Genomic DNA, 17835 nt, shown 5'->3' on the forward strand with positions numbered 1-17835 from the left:
CATTATACCGATCGAAAGACTACGAAACGTATTGTTTGATAGATAGCCCCCCCACACACACATAGAATCTAATTTTTTTTTTAAATCAAAAAACTAAATGGGAACGTTGATTTGCATCTTTAAGTATTGTTCTGTTTCTTCAATCATGTAGTTAAATTTGTATCTCTCTTCCTTGGCGTTGATTTAATTTTAGTTTGTTCAGAAAAGTGTTTGGAAATAACGTCGCATCTTAATTGCCTTCATAAACTTTCAAATTGCCAAAAAGGCATTTATATCCAGATAAGAACAATGTGATTGTTTTGAAATTGCTTATTTAAAGAGGTATTTTAATATTAAAATTTAAAGTTTTGAAAATCTGGGAATGCAGTGATATTTGTAATTGCCGTTATCATCTATTCAAAATCTTTTTTCATTGAATAATAAGTTGCTCAAGTTTCAAAAATATGCCTTATAAATTTTTAATGCAAATAAAATCAAAACACAGGACCTTAGCTTTATTATAATTACTGAAAGGAATAAATGTAAAACTGAACACAGATATTTGCTATTTAAGAGCAGACGATTGTTTCGTCGTGAAAAGGATTTTAACCGGACACGTATTCTGTCTAAAATTGTTTGCTTACTGCCGTCGAGCTCGCACCTGTTGTGCACTTCTTGTATTTGCTTTTATGTCGATCGCTCTGTATGAAGTTTATCACATTCAGGGTTGGTGTTCAAGAGAAGAGGGTTGAGGATCATGTCTAACAGGGTGGAGATCAGAAAGAAGGCTCGAGATATAGAGCTTTGGGAACTAAGGCAAATGCTGCAGGTAAATGAATCAATTAATTACTATACTTTCTGGACTGAGGAATATTTCATGAGTGTTTTCTAATTGATTAAAAATTTTCAAATTTATTCTTTAAAAATATTTTTTTTTCTGTTTGAGGTGGAATGACTCGAATTAAAAGTTTTATCTGAAAATTTCCGTTTCGGAAATACGGAAGCTATCGGTGGAGAGTAATTTTAGGCAACAGACATTTTTCAGATTCTTTACATATCTTGTTAGTAGTTTTGGTGCTTTCAACAAACTGGATGGCATGCAAGTAGCATAAGTTCAGTTTTGTTTACATAATATTCCATTATAATGATCAATAAATATGTAAAATAATATCCTGCAGCATAAATTCCTTTCAAATAGCATTGAATATTTCAACAATGCGCTAGTTTCTCAAGGCCTTTTTATATTGTTAAAAAATTCACTGAATTTTTCATGAAATCTTTCTATGCTGTTTTTATTGTTCGAATCTTTCAATGTACCATAGAGATGTTTCATATTCTTTTGAAAAAACTGGTGTAATTTCGCCAAGCGTCTTATTTGCAGAATATGCATGGATTAGAAATTCTTTTGCAACTTCTTTTTACTTGCATTTGCTGAATGAATGCGAAAGGCATCGAGTCAAACTGGAGAGTATTTTCTTGGTTGGTTTCTCATTGGTATGAAAGAGATAAATCCAGATTTGTGATTTGCGTTTATTTTTTAATCCTCATCGGCTTAATCTCAATAAATGTGTGCCATTACTGTTCGCTGCCACTGTCTCTTCTGTTCCATTATAATGCCTTTAAGGAATGGTGTCTCTTGTAGTTCGGATCTTGGAAATATAGATAGGATAATTCTTTAATTGTCTCATTCACATCTCCTTTTATTTACAAGTAAAAGTTTGTATTTATAAAAAGTGTTGAGGAAATAGAGTTCCTTTAACTCTTTAAATGGCCATTTTTTTAGTCATATTATGTTAAAATATTTTTAGGCTTGAAATTAGAATAAGAAAAGGGATTCATGTAGCTTATTAGATAAATTTAATTTGATTAATTAATTAATTTGGTTATCAATAATTAAGTAACAAATCAAGACGCATCATTTTGTCTGAGATAAAGAACTGAAGTATCTAAGTTTCTGACTTACTAAAAAAATTGTCAGAACTTATGCCAACCTACATAAATTCATACAAAGATTGATAAATTTGGTGAGAAGCATATTTCCCACTGCCCTAGAAAGGGTTAAATTGACAGAAACCAGCATAAACCATCAAGAAAGGCTTTCTTTCTATTTACTTTTATGGATTTAATTTTTATTTATCGTCTTTTAATTCTATCTTAATTGGGAATCTATTTTTTAAAAATTTCAATGTGTTATTCGATACGCCTGAAAAGATTATTTAAATTGAATCTGCCTATTAAAAATTTCTGGCACGAATATTAAAAGAAATGTACATACTTTGAAATAGAATCGGAAAGGAATCGATTATAATATTGGTGGACGCATGCGACTGAAATCAAAGTAAATTTTTAAAAATATCGAAAAAATGTACGCAAGTGAAACTGACATCATTATAAAGGTAATTTTTAAAAAAAATTTAGTAACACACACACACACACACACAAAAAAAACATGGAATACTTCTAGAAGATATGAGCATCAGTTTTCATAAGCGAGATATAGCAACCATCAATCAAGCGGCGGTTCAGCCTGCTTTCGCACTCAATTCAATTGGTTTATAACGTCTTGACTTCTTTTATATGTTTTTTCCTGGGACTGTACACCGTATATAATGACACAGCAAACCCAAAAATTCTAATACTATTTTGTTTTTCTATTAATTATTTGAACTCCATAAATTGAAAATTGCAGCTCCGTTAAAATGCGAAGTTTTGAATTAAGTGCAGCTGTACAAACGTTCAATAAAGTAGTCTGAAACCTTTGCATGTCGCTTTGTTTACATTAGACTGTTGCCATTCGATGATAAGTAATAAGAGTGATTTCTATGACACGTTAGCGTTATATATATAGAGAGAGAGAAAGAGAGAGATTCTGTTAATTTAATTTATTAAATGAAACTTAAAGTGATTTTTTTTTCATTTAAATATCCTTAATATATGCATTGCTTCATTAGGATCCGAGTATTGATATTTTGAATGATGTTGATGCCAAGTTCGAGAAAGACCCTGATAGAATAATCACGGAACTTGAATTAAAAGATAAAAAACCTCAAAACGATTTTATGAATAAGCTATCTTTACCCAAGTAAGCATCTTTATTATTTTTAGTTTTTTTTTATGGCTCTTAAAACAGAAAATTATTTTTATATTTATGCAAAACAATTTAATCTCAAAGAAAATCAAAACTGTTTCTATACATTTGAATTTTGAAAGATTTTCAGAACACATAAAAGGTGTTATTTCTTAAAAAAGCGGATATTTATTTTAACATGTAATCAGAAAGTGGAGTATTTTTTGCTAAATTATTTTGTTATAATATAATATTATGTATGTTTTAGTGACTTAGAATATCGAAGCAGCGCTTAGATATTTTCTTTAATTTTCTTTTTGATTTAATACATTGAAATATGCCAGATTTTTTTTAGTTCATTAATAGTGAAGAAAAATGCCTCTAAAATGCAAAGAACGAAATAGACAATGTTAATCTAGAAATCTTTTGTATGTATTAGTTTATTATTAGTCTTCCATTAATAAATAAATTTTACATTAATCATATTTTGTTTGCATTTTTATTTCCATTATATCGCTTTTCCTAGTGAATTTTTATGTCCTTCGTGCTTTTCCTCTCAATATCTTTTTAGTATACAAAGTGTCTCAAAAACGTTCTAGTATTATAGTTCCGTGTCTTCAGCGAACTCCACCCTCTCAAGGGTCAGTCGAAAGCAATAACAGTCCTTATCATTGTGACCCAAATTTCTCGCTGTAATTTTCTGACTCGATAGATTTAATGTGGGTATATTTATAATGATGCACCTAAATGATGCAATTTAATGAACTTTAAGGAATATTTACTATTATTTTTAGTTTAAGGATGTAAGAAATGTAGAGATATTTTCTTGTAAAACTGTAAAGAAATTATTGATAATGACAACTAACAACTATGAATATTTATAATTGTATACTATTTCTATCTTGTTATGAAATATTTTATCCCTGATTAATTTCAGCTTAAGGTAAGTGTTTAAAATCTGATCAAACTTAAATTTTAAAACTTTAATAGACATTTAATATATAATTAAATGCCTTGCTGTCAGATTCATAATGTAAATAGTATTAAAAGTCAATTTTTCTTAACATTTTCTGCATTAAATTTTTTAGAAAAACAATACATGATTTCAATTAGTATATTTTTGGCAAAATAAATGAGTTACAGGGTGACAACAAAATTATTTAAAAAATTCAATACATATTAATTCTACAGCATCAAATCTTTCAATCACAGATAAGGTTTTTCCCTATGTCTCAAAACAGTAATTATATCTCTTATTAATATACTGTATGTGAAATACACTATTGTTCTCTTTTGCCTTATTTGACGATGATTATAATACTGTAAAGGGAATCGGTATCATTTCAAAACCAAAAAGTACCTCAAACATTCAAATCCGTCATACAAACAGAATACTGCAATATTTTTAAAGCTGTTGCATGTGTGGTAAAATCCAATTAATATAAGGTAGCTTGATTTTAAAATATGTTCTAATATTTATCACAAGTTTACATTTTCTTTGAGAAACATTTACTATTTGTAACATGCGGTTCAAATCTTCAAATTATGTGGATCTAAAGTATACAAAAAGTAGTTAAAAGAATAAATGTTAGTTGCGTATTACACGAGTGTGACTTAGAAACATAAAAAGTTTGAAAATTCTAACGATAAATGATTCTTTGAGACGCGAAATTGATTAATTAAAAGTAAGAAACCAAACGGTGAACTAGTACCGCTCTGTGAAAGGTCTTAATTAAGAAACCAAACGATAAATTAGTAGCTCTACCTGTCGGAAATGTCTCTTCATAGAAACGACGAGCAAAAAGCATTAAATCGAAAATTTATTCTTCAAGAAATTTCATCTATGAGATAAAAAGCACGATATGGATTCATGAAAGAATCCATATCGTGGATTTAAAACTGGAATGAGTCGTGAACTCTATTCTAAATAGCTAATTTCATAAATTGATTAAATTAGTTTAAAAATCTGATTCTGTTAATGACCTTCCAACAAGTTAAAAGAAGAAGACAGGTTAAAAAAAGTAATATATTTCTGGATCTTGTTTATTATTTTTTAGCGCAATCCTACAAAATAAATTCGTATTGCACCAAAAGAAACATTTCAGGCATCTAGGACTGACACGTTTCAAGGAGACCTGAATTGTGTGCCTATACAGAACAAACTGTTCGGACTTTTCAAGCATTGTTCCTGAGACAAGAATTTGAAATTGAGATTCCCCGTGGAATAAGTAACGACAATCATCACTTAAATCGGATTTGTTCTTATAAATCATCCTTTCATGGCGTCGGAAGGGGTAAAAATGCAAGTAGTGTCAGAGTCTGAGAATTCGAGAATCCATAGGTAGTTCCATAGATAAAGTATATAGCGCTAAGAAATTTAATGCTTAACGAAAGATATATAGCAGAATTTCACTTTTACACTAGCAATAAAAATTATGTTGCAATTAACTAAGGCAATTTGCCTATAAACATATACTAATTATTTACAAACAATAGTAGTTTGTTTAAATATAATATTTCTTTGCTTAATGAATTTTCATAACCAGGGAACGACGCCATATTCTGCCTGCAGTTTTCCATCCACATTTATTCATCTAAAATATTTTTCAGAGGTTCTGAAGCTCCGAGGGAATTACGAAGAAAAGAATTTGTTTTAAGAAATTCAACTTTAACGTAAGTCATAAGATTATTACTTTAATTTAAATATATTTCACTCCATTCAGATAACCATGAAAATGATGTTTTATTTTAGATGCCATGCCATTAAATATTTTTGCTAAAGTATCATTAATTCTTATAACTTTTAAGTTTAATAAATACTATTGTTTCAAAATATTTAAAATTACGAGGAAAACCAAAGAATAGTTCCTTGACTACAACCACTTAATATATATATATATATATATATATATATATATATATATATATATATATATATATATATATATATATATATATATATATATATATATATATATATATATATATATATATATATATATATATATATATATATATATATATATATATATATATATTATTTCAAATGAAAGTTCATTATTCCTAGATTTGTATATAAGTCACCAGCCATCTTGGCTTAGTTGAATATTGAACTCGATGTGATTAACCATGGTTCAAATCTTTTTAATGGTAGCTTGGTTCAATCTTTCATTTTAAATGTTGTTTATTGCTAATTTATGTTTCTAGAGAATAATAGATCTTTTTTTACATTTCTGAATAATTATTCCCGAATATTCTTCGAATACATAGAAGAATTTTGAGATGCCCTACAAGTTGTGGACAGTTTTCCTATTCTCGTATGTTACGATATGCTTCAAAATAATAAATTTTATTTTATCGTTAAATTGTATTCTGATTTCTTTGCAATTTTTTTTTCCATTTTTCACTAAACCTGAGGTCATTTCGAAGTCACTTAACTCGATAATCGAAAATATTTGCAATGTTTTTCATTTAACTTGTATGTCAATAGATATTTCAAAAAAATTTGTGAATATCGCTCAGTTATGCTGACTTCATAATAGAGTATAGAAGACTTGAGTCAGGTTTCAAAACAGGGACTTTTTTCTTTTACGAAATTCCTGCAAAATCATAATTTATATTCTATGGATGCATGCAGTTTCGTTGTGTTTATATTATTTTCTTAATTCTCATTTATAGTACACGATAAAACATATGCTATTTTACAAATAAGAAAATGTCTGCAGAAATAATTTCAAAAACGAATTTTTATTCAATTTAAATTTGATTTATTTCATGTTAAGAAGGACTGACGATTGTTATTCCTTTTTAACACGCATTCTGATATGCTGGAAATTAGAAAATTTTAATTCCTGAGTACTTCGAAAAAATGCAATATTTTAATACTTCGAAACTTAATTTCTTATTTTATCAATCAATTCAACTAAATTTGAGTTGAATTTAAATGTGTGGGAAAATGCGAAATATGTGGCTTCACAAATTCAAACTCCCTTTGCGTTGTAAATAATTTCAGAAAAATAATTACCTTATTACACGATAATTTTAATTATGAATGAAAGATTAATAGGAAGAGTAAAAAAAATTAAATGAAAGCTATTCTGAGTTTAAATATATTAATAAAAGTAGCTCCAAAGAATAGTTTTATTCGGTTCATTGTTAAATTTGACGATATCTAATATGGCGAATTTTTAGCGAATCTTAATGCTGTTTAATTTTTAATAAAAATGTCTATACTTGCGCATACGAAGAAATAAAATTGCTAGCATGTTGATACCACCTGAAATGTTAACATGGTTTTTTTTAAACAATATTCTTTTATTGATCAAAATATGTAATTTTAAATAATTTTGATTTCTAATAAAATGTATCAAGAAATTCTTAAGAATCTCTATCTGATTTTATGTTTAAATGTTAAAAATTTAAAACATTAAGCATTTTAAAAAGTTATTTTTATTATTATTATTGATTTTCCGTTTCTATTCAGAAATCTTTGGAGAAGTCCTAATGTACGCTCTTTATACAACTTAATTCTTGCTTTTTTTGTATTCCTGTACCTGCACATCGCTATCTTCTATTACTTTAATGTTGAACGGTAAGTACCAGATATTTTTTTTCTTTTCTTTCTTAGATTCCGTTTGCATTCAGTTTCTAGAAATTACTATGCTGTAATCTTCATTTGAAAAAAATGTATATATAAGCATACAATTCTTTTATTTTAATCGTCTACCATAGACTTGTTTATTAATCACAATACGTAAGCATACCATTACTTAACCCATCTTTGCATGATGATAGAAATTTCCATCATAACATCTAGTGAACAAAAAATGAACTCAAAACAGGTGTACTGTAAATTTATTGACTTTTTCGCACCTATTGCGTAATAAGGAACGTAGCTGTCAAAGAATTTAAATGTCACAATCATTATAGGAGGTTTGAACTTGCCATTTCGCTGCTTGTTGTGGTTGGAAGAAACTTTCTATTTCTTGAATATTTTTTATAACACATCTGATTTCTTTTTCTTTTCTTTTCTTTTTTTCTAATAAATACGATAATGAGTGGAGGAATTTAGAAGAGAGGGACATTGAAGATTTCCTTTAATCTAGAGCAGGAATTATCCTGATTTATTTCACAAAAAAAAACCATGCAAAGGAGGGTTAAAAATCAGTAAACAATGTGATCTGAATCATGCCGCAGAATATAGAAATGCGCCAGTTGATCATTTATGATATGCACAAATTTAAACTGGATCACTGATCAATTTATAATAAAGGTTTTTACTTTTAAATATCATATAAAGCCTAATGATGATAATCCGCATGGAAAAATTTTAATATTGTTATAAACCTAATTCAATTTTGAAAGGTATTCACTGATTAACAATTTAAAGTAAACAATACAGCATGATATCCATATTTTCCTCCCTTTTGTTCAGGGCAAATTATCATTTGCATTATTTTATTCGTTTATTGACAATATTTTTTCTATTATTAATTGGACGATAAATTCTTATAAATTGAATTTTAATCGTTTTTTCTTCTTTTTTATTACTCTGCTTCCATTTATTTAAAATATTTGGAATAATCCCTTTTTTATTTTTACTGATTTTATGAAAATTTCTATTCGCTCATATTTCTTCACTCTTTATGACATATACTTTATTTTATGTCTTCATATATGTGATGGATTTTTACACTTTTGTGACGCAAATTTTTATGTGAATTTTATTATGATATTTGGATAATCTAAACATTTTAACTGTACAGAGTTGACGAAATAAATTCACTGAACGCAGATTTTATTGTTGATTATTTATATTTAAGCACAATAATATACATAATTAACTTTTTATAAAACATATTACATTAATACAATGTCATATGTTCTGTATCATTTTTTTTATTTCTTTCTCGAATTATGTTCTAAAATCACATAGCCACATTTTTTTATGTTCTCTGGATAAACATTTGAAATTTTTAATTGAAATAGTGTGTTCGTGTTTTGCCTTCTTCTCAGTCTAGCTTTTGAGGAATACTATTTATTATAACTGCATTATAACTATTTTCTGTGCTATTCCGATTCAAGAAGCTATTTGTGTTCCAGTCAGGTGCAGTTTTTATAATTATAATTAAATTTAATCTTATTTTAAAAATATGTTAGTAAATTGTTTATAGTTAAACATATTTCTACCTTTAAAATTACATATTTTGCTACTTTTTATTCATTTGATCATGGTTCAAAATTGAGAAATCTGTTCCAAATAATCTTTTGTAGTAACATTATGCAAACAAAACTAAATTGAACTATTTTTTAATTTTTCATTTGTTCTTTTATTTGCTAAAAATTGAGAAATCTGTTCCAAATAATTTCTTATAGTAACATTATTCGAACAAAGCTAAATTGAACTATGTTTTAATTTTTCATTTGTTCTTTTATATAAACCTTTACTCCCATTGAGACTTTTAGGTCGACCCAACTACCTTAATAAAAAAATATGTTTAAAAAATAGTTGATACTTAAAAAACTAAGGGATATATTCGATCAGGTTGCGTAAATATTTTTTAAGTCCATAATCCAACTCAAATAAAGTTTTTTTTTAAATTTAAATTATGATTTTATGAATAATTGTGGCATTCTATTCGTTATTTTATTTTATTGTGATTTAAATTTTAGGTTAAAAAGAGATTTAGCATTGGTTTCATGGTCATTTGGTCAGTTTCACATTGTTACTGCCGTATGGATTGGCATCAACTTATCGATTGTTTTCTTTTTACATCCTGTCTTTCGATTCTGGGCTTCTTCTAGAGCATTTGCGAAGAAGAAGGGTAAGTATTAAGTATTTTTGGGTATCTTAAATAAATATGCCATTGAAATAATGAATAGTCCAGAAAAATATGGGATAAAGTAGAAATGAAATGATTTGTGTTGTCTCAAGTGAAAGATATGATGATAGTAAGATAATATTCATATGATTCAAGTGATACTATTCATCCTCTTTATAAAAAGTTAATTTGTATTTTCGTTATTATTTTATATTTTTAAGCTTTCTAAAAAGAAATATTTTCCAAAATGTTCAAAAACATTTTGAAATAAACATATTTAATTTTGAAGTCAGTGTTGCTTTGCTAGATCTTTGATCATTTTTCAAAGCATGTTACATTTAAAAGGAAAAAATCAGCATATTTTATGACTTTCAAATTCAAAGTTTAGTGTTAAGTTGCAAATGGAAAAACTGATTGTTATATAGTTCCTTAGAAAATATATAATTTAATTATTTTGTGATTAAGATCTTATATTTAAAATTTCTATAACGAAAGAGAACGTTGTGCACAAAAGACAAAGGCTTCATATGATGATAGAATTTTTCATATGCTTGTGAAACTGGTAGAATCGAGAGCTGAATGTGTTTTCTGCTCGGAACATTTAGACATAATTTTTATGAAATATGAAATTTAAATTTCCAGATACTTTGGTGTCATATTTTTGATCTTAAAACGCACTAACTTCTTTGAACTGTGATTTACATTTTATATTTTGCTTTTGGAAGTAATTTTTAACTAATCAAATAAGACTTTAGAAAACTCTTAAGATATTTATTTTTAGTTATAAGATTCAGGTCTTTAAAATGATCTCAAATACCTTAGCTAAAACTTAGTCCTTCCAGTTATTCTCGCTTTGTGTATAAAGAAATACAAAAGACCATGTTAGCACTATAAAATTCAGACTCCGACTTCAAGTACATCTTTCCAAAAATGATGATTTGAATAAATCATTTTTAGGACTTGATTCAGCAAATATACTTATGCTACTTCATTCATCTTTACAGGATTTGTATGCCACGATGCGCTGTATTTCTCTCTTAAGCGTTCCCTATTCTATTTGAATTTTTTTTTAATTCCCTAAAATTCTAATTGGATTTTTTTTAATCCTTTAAATTCTACTTGGATTTTTTCGTGTATTTTTTTTTGTTGTTGTTATGTGTGAACTTTCCATGACAAAAATAATTTTTTTTGTTTGAAATTAAAAAAAAAAAAAAACTATGAAAAAACTAACTAAATTACATTCCAATATTTCCTTCATACCGAATCGTCGTTTATTGCCAAGAGTTCAGTTTAAAGATTGATTGTTGTTGTTTTTCTGTAGTTTATTTGGCGCAAGAGTCATATTTGGCTTAAAGATTGAAAAGGTTGCTGGATAGAGATTCGATTGACCGCTGGGCTGTTGTATGGCAAACCTCCGTCCACTCCTGCTAGATTTGGACGGAGGTTTGAAGAGGATATGGTGGTTCACTTTTCACCTGCATTTTTTAATCGCGTTCTAAATTGAAAGTTGAATCCTAAAAGAGCTCCAATATAGTTTCAAAACGGGTCGTTATTTTGACAAAAGCTGAAAATCTCAGTTATTGGTTATGTACTTATGCAATTTGATTACGCTTTTATTGAAAGGATTTAAAATTTGAATGCAAAAACATAACATTGCAGATTATTTTTTTTTAATATTTTGTCAAACTCTTTTATCTTAGGGAATTTCTCATTTTTAAATCTGTATTTAACCATAAATTTATTTTAGCTTTTAATTAAATGCTACGTTTTATTTTTTACTTCTATTGCTATTGCTTAAAAAAGAAAAGAGCATCTCATATTCTTAAGAGAATTTAATTGATTTTTGTTTTTTAAATTAATATTTTTATTAATTTTAAATAAGCGTATACAGAATTAAAGAACGTAAATTCTGTATTTAATGCATGATACGTCGTTAAAGGATTCAGTTAAAATAGTAATTCATTTAAAAGATTTAAAAAAAGAACGCTTGTGTGTGACTTTAAATTTCTCAGTTGTCATGTGAATGGAAATGACCATAACCCCCCCCCTAAAAAAATTTCTTTTAAGACCAAAAATGAATAAGCTTTGAGGATGTCGTAATTAGGGTTACGTGCAGTTGTGGTTGACTCCAACTATTGCAACATGTTAGAAAAATAATTTTATTTACTTTTAAACTTAAGAAATGAAACAAATAATTTTGATTCACTACAAGCTTCACCGAGGCGAGTGCGCGAACATTCCGAAGAAAACGGAGAGAATAGCTTTTTAGAAGCATCGTGCGTGTCAATACCCGGATGATGTGCAGCGCGCCATTACGTCACACACAGCCTCGACGGAGACTGTAGTTTACAGATTCATATGGAAAGATGATAGGCATTCGCTACAAGATCTTTGGAGGAATAATGTCTGAAATGCGTGCCCCATAACACTAGATTTGAGACTGAATAGCCATTGGATATTTTACGTATCACCAATGTAGCGCATATCTAACTTTTTTAAACTCATTATTTGATATAAAGGAAATAACTCGCAATTTCTTCGCAAAGAAGATATCAAGTTTACACCAGTACTATAATTTACTCATCCTTTATTCAATCCTGAAAGGTGTTTTATAATTCTGCTTTTCAGTACCAAAGGAATGTAATTTAAAAAAGACGATTTTCCAGTTACAACAATTTTGTATACAAAATCTGATATTACATCAAGTCATAACTAGGTAAATTTATTAAGAATACACTTTTTATAATTTATTCTGGTTAATATGAATATAAATCCTCAAATAACGAATTGAAGTTTTTCCATTTTTATTTTTCATTTTTCTGGAAAATTGGTATAAAGTGGCTTACGTTTAAATTAAAGAATTAATTTTAAATTAAATTAAAGAACGTTTCTGAATTAAAGAATTTATGATCGCTCAATATTTAGAACTCTGTATGTATAACGATGGATACTTTAATCTCTTTATAGATTTTGTGATTCAATATTTTGCACTTTATTCATTTCGTATGAAACAAAAACAATGGATAAACATGAGTAGATATGAAAGTAATAGATATTTGAATCTTTTTATAGGCCTTTATGATTTGATGCTTTGCACTTTATTCATTTCGTATAAAGCAAAAGCAATGGATAAGTATGAATGGATATGAAAGTAATGGATACATTAATCTCTTTATAGGCCTTTATGATTTGATATTTTGAACTTTATTCATTTCGTATAAAGCAAAAACAATGGATTAGTATGAATAGATATGAAATTAATGGATATTTTAATCTCTTTATAGGCCTTTATGATTTGATGTTTTGCACTTTATTCGTTTTGTATGAAGCGGCTTTGCTGATAATTCCCCCAAAAATAATCATAGACTGCAATATACCACCCACATCATCTTGCGCGTTAGTAATGGAACAGGTCAGTATTGTATTCTTTTTTTATAAACCAAGTATACATAAATATGAGTTAATAGAGTATACAAGTTAAGAGTTAAATAAGAATTTAATGTTGTCTTTATTTCTCTTACATTTACGTTATGTTATAATTAATACTTCTCTCATTCGGTGAAACATCAGAAATCTATTAATTAATAAATTGCAAAACCATTTAGGGATGATATTCTAAATATATAAAAGATCTGGTTTATCTTTCTGTTCGTTTTAATCGTCGCTTTACACTCTTGGATCGTTTTATATATCGAGATGAAATATGGGTCACAGATGGATTATCCCAAATGGAAATTTTTTTAAAGCTATTTTAAAATTCGAATTAATTTTTATTAACTTGATTCTAAATGATAAATTAGAATTAATAGTTGGGAAATTTTAGGAATCATCATAATTTTGTTTGCAATTGGAGAGCTATAATTTTTGTATCATTCTAGAGTTCAGTACATTTCTAATTATCGTAACTTGAAGTTTGTAACTGAAAATTGATCTGTGCAACTTTTCTAATTTTAGTGTGTTTTCTATTTATTTATTTTACTGAATAAACTTTTTTTCCAAGTTGACCTACGGGACTTAATTATTAATTAAACACCAGGCTTATGCATTAGCATTTCGCGCAATATTTGAGTTCCACGTGTTGCCATTCAATAAAAATAACAATTGAGAGTAAATGAATTATTATTGCATACGAGTTCTTTTCATATTTTTATGTGGTTTTAAAGAATTCTTTTTTTCGCTTCTGTATTATTTAGCTCAGTGGTATCTTGATATGATACTTGATAGTAATTGAATTATGCCTTCGGAGGCATTATTTATTTTTATTTCGCTGATAGTATACATAATAGGCAATATAATGTGGTAACTAAACTACAAGTGTTCAATATTCAATTCTAAGGGTCATTAATTATTACATGGGACCAGTTTAAATATCAAGATCAGAAAAAAAAAACATTTATGTATATAGTTTGTAGATTATAAATTTCTTTTTCAAGTTAATTATTTATGGTTATAAGAAAGTAGTTTTTTTTTACAAATCTGAAATCCAGTAAAAATCGCTTATCTAGTAAAATGGTTAAACGTTTAACAGATAATGGTTTCAGGTACCATATATCTGCTATAGTTATAAATAAATTTGTTGAAATTAAACAGAGGAATAAAACGTTAGGTTTAGTAGATAGTTGAACTAAAGATTGAAACAACAATATTGAGATTGAATCAAGTAATAGTACTGAATTATTGCTTTCCAAAGGAGCTCAGAACTGAAATTTATGGAAATTCCAAGTAAAAGTAATTTTACAGAGCGAAGAACTATTTTAGAATATTTAAAAAAATTGCTCCAGCAATAAATGACGATTTAGAGGAAGACATAAAACAGCTAACTGAATGCAAGAAAAGTTATTTAAATTCATAAGATATCACAGCTAGCTGGAATGAAAATGGACCTGTAATATTGCTAAAGTAATATGTTTTTTGTATCAGCACAAATCCAAAGTGAATACTCACTTTGGATTTGTGCTGATGTATGTTACAAAAAGATGTTATGTTACAAAAAGATGTGTATGTTACAAAAGATGTGTATGTTACAAAAAGATTTTTAATGCTACTTGCGATGGAAAACAAATGACGGAATGTATTCCCAGTTTAAATGAAATTAGAACGTAAAACTAAAGCAATCTACGGGAAATATACGTGACCATATGCTCATCACTGAAGTTTTCGATGATTTGCTTCCAGATTATCAGTATTTCCTTAGTGTCTGTGAATATGTACCTCCTGATAAACAAGGTATTAATGACTTTATTAATAGATTATCAATTGATAGATAAAAAAAGATTGAAAATGCACAGACTCAATAAGGAAATGCTTTCATAAGTAAGAAGTTATAGAAGAAGAAACAATATGAGTCAAATGCATGCAAGCTGTAATATCTATCAAAAAAGTGCTTTTCAAAGACTTTGATTTAAAGTTATGTTTTCTATGTGGGAAGCAAATTATAGAGCCAAAACTTTTGACAAAGGCCAATTCTCGCCTACAAGCAAAGAATAATTTAACCAAAAGAAAAAATATAAGATTTCATCAGTATTGTTTAGCTGTTGAAAAATGAAAGTAAAAGCAGTTGGCATTTCATTTTTATTGGTCTAAATTCTGTGGTTAGGCAGCACATGATATACGACAAAGCATAGATTTATAAAAGAATGCTAAGTCTTATAAAAATAAAGATTGTATTGGAAATACAATAGATGCTTTTGGCAGAGATAGTTTTCAAAACAGAGCATTTGATGAAAGGAATTATATTCCAGTGAGTTGAAAAATGTTTTATATTTTCTTAATTTAAAACGAATTCTCATTTTCGTTAGCTCAATAAAAGAGAAAGTCTGTGCAATCGAATTAGATAAAAAATTTGCAGAATCATGAACGACGAAAAAAAAAAAATTGGAAATAGAGCGGATAAGTTATGCAAATTAATCCAAAACAAGTCTTTTTGGAACATATAGTGATAGATTATTCGTAGTCATCACAGTTTTTTAATACAAGCTAATAATATCATCTGCATTTTTATAATGCATTTATTCATTTAAAAATGTTTTATACATCTAAAGAAAACGAACTTTATTTTCCTTATGCTCTCTAAATTTTTAATTCTCATAATATTTATTGACGTCCAATTAAAAATGGTTTATATCCTTTGATGTATAGTAAGAAATATTCAACATTTTGGAACTATCTGATGAAGATAAGCCAATAATGACAACGTAAAATACAGAGCAACATAGACTACAGCGTTGATAGCAGATATTGATTGATAAGACAGATCTATTGCTTAGTATAACATACTGATGCCTGGATAAAAAGCATTTTGGCAAGTAAAAATATAGTTAAGACAATTATGATTTTCAAATTATTCGATCTTTCATAGTCTTGAAATATCTTTTTTATATTTTAACTGCAAATTTCATTTTCATCGTTTCATTCATTGTCATTGATATTAAACTGTAAAGGAAAAATATTAGCATTTTTTGTATCAATTTTTACTTATATATATTTTATTTCGCTTTATATCTATATTGACATATGTTTTGTATTTCTTCCATTTCAGTTTAGACTTTTTATGAAGAGTTATGCATTTGTTCGAGAAAACATTAACAGAGTTTTAAAGTATAAGCTCCATCAAGGTATTGTGAAATCTCAATTGATTCGTATTTTTCGTGATTCAATCCTGATAAAGCCATAAAATTATACAATGCCGTTAAAAATTAAGAAAATTTTTGTTTCTGGTGTTTATCGTTAGAATGACAATTTTAATAAAGTTAGATTGCATATACGATATAAAAAAATAGCTATACAACTGTAATTTATGTATAAATTATCGTGTGCAACCATCATTAACATCAAAAGATTTAAAAGAAAATCAGAATAAAGCACAGAGTGGCAAAAAATGTGGCCCTCTCCTAATCTATAGCTCTCGCAATATTAATTCAAATTTCAGTTTTTATAACATAAGGTTTGGTTAGATTTAGTTTGAATAAGTTATATTGACTTTTTCTTTAAATGCATCACGAGGTCCTCTTGTGTACAAGGCCGGCCACCCTGCCAACCACTGTACGAAGGAGTATTGACAGGAGCATCACGTGGGTTATTTGGGATACAGAATACTTGAAAGATTTGGTACTTACCTGCTCTAAATGTCACCATATTATTCAGAGGATGTTCGGTTCTCGATGTCATATTCAACGTGACTAAGTCCACTTGCACAGAATCTGGAATTCCTTGCCACGAATCCAGATCTTAAACCTTTCCTCAGGCCACCGCAGTCTAATCCAAGATTGATAATCCAGTTTCTAATATGTCAGTTGCTGCCGGAAATATGCTTGAAATGCTCAAGATCTCTAGTAGAATCAATTCATTCAAAGCAATATAAATCTTCTGATATTGTTGATGCTTGCCTTTAACAGTACCTATCATTAAGAATTGAATTACCAATGTCTCTTTTGATTTCACTTTTTAATCAGTCATTTCTACTTTGTGTATGTGTAACACTAGCTACACATTTCTACCTGCGTTTTTCGATAAAAATCTGCTTAGTTTAATTTCATCTACTCGTTTTTACATTTTTGTCAGATAGCTTAGAATCTTTACCTAATATAATACAGAACACGATCTAAGTGTAGAATTCTCCCAAACAACATCAAATTTGAAACACCATTAGCTGATATTTAATGTCAAATCTTGATAAAATATTTCACTTACTACAGGTTACAAGGATGACGATGATTCATTCAGTTGCTTTCCCAGTGCGCAAATCTTAATTGCGTTCGAATATTACACTATTTAGTATTTCAGTAGCAAAAATGTGTCCCACTGAAAATTTTAATACTACAAATAAGATGATTATAAGAATTCCCAAGACTGTTAATCCTATTGTGATATCTCGGCTTTGAGAAGAAAAGATTATAAATATGAGACTCGATTTTTCTGAATATTCACTGTGGGTGTTGGCTAGCATTTATGTGAAACTTGCCGTCGATA

General features: G+C 28.0%; 1 protein-coding gene across 1 annotated transcript; it reads left to right on the forward strand.

Moving 5' to 3' along the window:
• The first annotated feature begins 699 nt into the window (after window positions 1-699).
• LOC129981392 (sterol O-acyltransferase 1-like) lies at window positions 700-16540 on the forward strand. The gene is made up of 7 exons (XM_056092224.1): window positions 700-808; window positions 2931-3061; window positions 5657-5719; window positions 7530-7637; window positions 9719-9870; window positions 13152-13279; window positions 16406-16540. The coding sequence occupies exons 1-7, from the start codon at window positions 737-739 to the stop codon at window positions 16538-16540; spliced, it is 789 nt and encodes a 262-aa protein (XP_055948199.1). The 5' UTR covers window positions 700-736.
• Window positions 16541-17835: the final 1295 nt, after the last annotated feature.

This window comes from Argiope bruennichi, chromosome 8 (assembly GCF_947563725.1).
Source record: "Argiope bruennichi chromosome 8, qqArgBrue1.1, whole genome shotgun sequence".
In the NCBI taxonomy this organism is placed as follows: Eukaryota; Metazoa; Arthropoda; class Arachnida; order Araneae; family Araneidae; genus Argiope; species Argiope bruennichi.